The sequence below is a fragment of the Plectropomus leopardus genome, unplaced genomic scaffold, assembly GCF_008729295.1.
Source record: "Plectropomus leopardus isolate mb unplaced genomic scaffold, YSFRI_Pleo_2.0 unplaced_scaffold2413, whole genome shotgun sequence".
Taxonomy (NCBI): Eukaryota; Metazoa; Chordata; class Actinopteri; order Perciformes; family Serranidae; genus Plectropomus; species Plectropomus leopardus.
The window spans coordinates 1,053-4,914 of record NW_024626191.1 but is presented as its reverse complement, the minus strand read 5'-3'; the positions used below and the strand labels follow the sequence as shown (position 1 = coordinate 4,914).

Here is a 3,862-nt window from a genome sequence, read left to right as displayed (position 1 = left end):
AACTATAAATATCAGCAACCCACTGAACCTGTCTTCACCAGCAGAGAAACACTGTATGAAGTGAACAGATAGAAAGAACACTTGAGCACCATCATCTGCCCACAGAAAGACGCTTAATCACACACTTTAACCCCTAGTATATATTTTATTTCGCATATCCTCCAGAATATTTGATAACAACAGGCCTCACACTTATTAATTACTATACGGGAATCAGCTGTAATTGCTTTAGTTGAGACAAGCAGCAGTTATGGATTAAATTAGCCAAAATCAGCTGGGTATTGCTGACTGGCTCTTCAAATTTCACACTTTTTTTTTTTTTTTTAACTGAAACTGACTCGCTGTGAGGCATTATGAAAAAAAACTAGCTCTACCTGTTTTAGATCAAATTAGGCTAACATAACAATTTTGTATTAAAAAGGTATGCAAATTATAGGCAAGTATCGGTGTAAACAAAACGTCAGACAATAGGATTTGGAGTTTCTTTAACACTCCAATTCCATTACACAGAGAGAGACACAATTACAGGCCTCGCGATCCTCCTCATCTCACACTAATAATGCGCACAAAATATCCACCATTGTCACACATACCACTATTTCTAATGCGTTCGTTTCACCCTCCAAAACCTGTTTTCATTCAAGCAAACCCCGATAAATTTATTAAATAACATTAATGACACACGTGAGGGGGCTTCCTTTTTTTGCGCTAATACCAATGAATGCTGCTTTAACACGATTGTTTTCCCCCTTAAAGTGACTATTTATGCTATTCCCCCCTCACATCCACCATAGCAGGAGCAGCCGGGTAGTCTCTCCCCTTTATGAGTGAGCTATTGTGCCTGAGGACAGGATCCCACACACAATCTGAAGACTGAGCCAACAAAAACAGGGCCTGACAGACAATGCCTCGCTTCACCTGCTCCAGCACTGTGCATCGCAATTATGCCAAGGACATGTACAGTTAGGCTTCATTCACCCTCCTGCAGAAAAAAAAGCCTCAGAATTAAACCAGGGCCCCGAAAATCATGCAGATAATAAATATGGCTGCTGAGGAGATTGGAGAAAGAAAGAGGAGGAGGGGGGTGCTCTCTGTTACAATATTTTAAACTGCATGGTTACCAGACAGTGAAATGGGGAAAGCAAGAAACAAGATGCATATATCACCAGACTGATTCACGCTCCAGACGAGATAGATTCGGGAGCTATAGGTGCCACGCCATCAATATACAATCAAACTCAAATGTTATGCAACGGCCCTGCACTCTGCAGCTCTGCACGCAAAATAAAGCAAAGGCCAGCATCAGATTTGCTATTACAGCCTGCGTGATAGCCACATTTATAGACCCAGTCAGCCACAAAGACAAACACAAATACCAGTTAGAAAAGGAGATTCGTTATATCACGAGATATATAGATTTAAAAAAAAAAAAAAAAATCCAGCATACTGAGCGCTGATTGTGCATTGATTACACTGAGAGGCAAACAACATAACAAATATTTGATGCATGTCTTTGAGTAAGGCTCCAGCACAGAATACACGGGGAGGGGGGGGGGGGACCCAAATATAGCCTATAACAACCAAACATTGCACACCAGGCCTATATACATCTCAGAGGGTTTTAGCTGGAGGGGTGGCGCTGCACACTTCAAACGCGAATATATCCATTGTTGTGAGCCATTTGGCCTGCATAAGATCCTGTGCTCTGAACTAGGGAGTTTAAAGTAAGATTTTTTTTATTATACTTGAGGGAAACAATGAGTTCAGCTGCTTATTGCAAGGAGCAATCGTCAGGGGAGACTTAAACTCAATTACTGTAGCCGGTTAGAATGGGGGAGAAAAAATCTAAGACAAAAAAAAAAATAGAATAAAAAAAACACCGGGGCGTTTCAAGCAGTGAATAAAAAATTAAAAGATATGAATAAAAATCGAGATGAAGCGTATCAAATATTTATTTTTTTTCTGGGCAACAAAGGACTATAATACATTGACAGGCATGGGAACTATTGCCAGCACATGTCTATACAATACAGCTAAAACCGCCTCCAATTTTGGACATTATCGGACATAACAAGATATCAGGTGGTCCCAAAAAAATGTTTTTTTTTTTTGAATGTCTTCCAACATTAAAAAAAGACAATATTCCATTTATTGCTTTTATGGTGCTTCAAGGAGAGAACAAGAGGTGATTCTGATTGGCACAACACATAAAAGCTTGTATAAAAACGAAAATAGAAACACAAAAAAACAGTTCTCCTCAGGGTCTCACCTATGCTCTGTCTCAAATTAAAAAAAAACTGAATAAGGATGATATATATAGAGAGAAATGGAAGTTTATTTCTATTCAATTTGTTCACTTGCTTCAATGTCGCCTCAACATGCTACAAGAGGGCTGAATTGAAATATCCCAGAGAAATAAAAATACCCCAAACTTCTGTTTTCTAAGAACCATAAAATCACATGAAGAACTAACCGAATATTCAAACCCACTAAAACAGGAGGCACCAGATAAATAAAAAAAAAGAAGTTTCAACAGACGCACCATATTTACAATTCCCATTAAATTACACATAAATAAATATATACATACATGAACACTGATTCCCTTATATAACCGTGAATCGTGTTGAAATTCAAAAAGTTCAAGTTGGTCGCTTGGAGAGAGAGAGTGAGAGTCTACAACTGAAGTCATGACATGGAGCTCTGTGGAATTTCTCTTTGTTTTTCAAGTTTATTATTCACAATACTGATAAGAATTCATCCTCTTTTAGCTTCGTTTTTGCCACAATCGTAAAATTGAGATATAGAGGGGTCGCTGGATTTCAGTCCATTCGTTGCAGCTCATAAAAAATAAGGGGAGTACATAAAAAAGTCCTCTGGCTGAGGCAATACACCTTTTTCCTCGCCCTGGAGCTGTTCCTCTGCAGCTTTTTTTTCTTTTCTTTTTTTTTTTTTGCTCTTTTTTAAATAACATTTCATATGGTTCAGGTGTTGGAAGAAGAAGAAGATTCTTGCGTTGTTTTTTCCCCCGTGAATCCAAAGTGGGATGTAAAAACAAAACATGTAAAACCGCGCAAGATCAGGAAGTGGCACGTTTAACTTTATCAATAGTATTTATAAGGTATTTATAATATTTATATTGAATGGGTGGGGGCCGGGGCGAGGCGGGGAGGGGGTCGGTGTAGAAGAAGGGCCCTGGGCTTTGGCCCTCGGTGAAGGTGGCATGGAAACATCACTTTCTGTGCTTCTCGTCTTTGTCTCCGCCTTTAGTGCCGTTATCTGAATGACTGTTGGGGTTGTTGTTGAGGTACATTTTGTCCATGGCTTTGATAGCCTCGGTCAGATAGTTCTGCAGGGCAGTGACTGCCGCGCACAGTGCCGGAGTCCCGAAACCGTGCGAGATTAGACTGAAGTGGGTCAAACAGCTCTGGATTCCCGGTTCAAGAATGGGCTGCGGCCGTGAGTTTCCCAGCGGCGAGCGGTCCTGGGACAGCAGGTCTGTGAACTCTTTGCAGACTTGCCTAAAAACAGAGAAAGTTCGTCGTGTTAAGTCCCACCCGGAACATCGAAAATCCCATGCATTTTAATATAAAAATAAATCAAACTATGCACACTGCAAAAATAGCAATTTTTATAATCAGTCAGTCCTGCAGGGGAGCTGGGCTGTAAATTCAAAATTTGCGTAAAGAAGGGTGAAAAGTGAGCAGCCACTAAAGTCCTGTCTCTGCAAATCCACTCATTCCATTTTCCTTCTGTCTTTCTTTTCTTTTAAATACACTTATTAGTGGGGTGAAATTGTGTTTCTTACCCTGCTTTGTTTTCAGAAATTAACACTTGGCTAAAGAAAATGTCCTGAAGCTAC

At 39.9% G+C, this 3,862-nt stretch overlaps 1 protein-coding gene across 1 annotated transcript; it reads right to left on the bottom strand.

Moving 5' to 3' along the window:
* Positions 1 to 2,994: 2,994 nt before the first annotated feature.
* On the bottom strand, positions 2,995 to 3,521 carry LOC121966355 (transcription factor AP-2-alpha-like; the record flags this gene model as incomplete). Its single annotated transcript, XM_042516459.1, has 1 exon — positions 2,995 to 3,521. A coding segment is annotated over one exon (289 nt), but the record flags the coding sequence as incomplete, so codon positions are not given.
* Between the last annotated feature and the right edge of the window lie 341 nt (positions 3,522 to 3,862).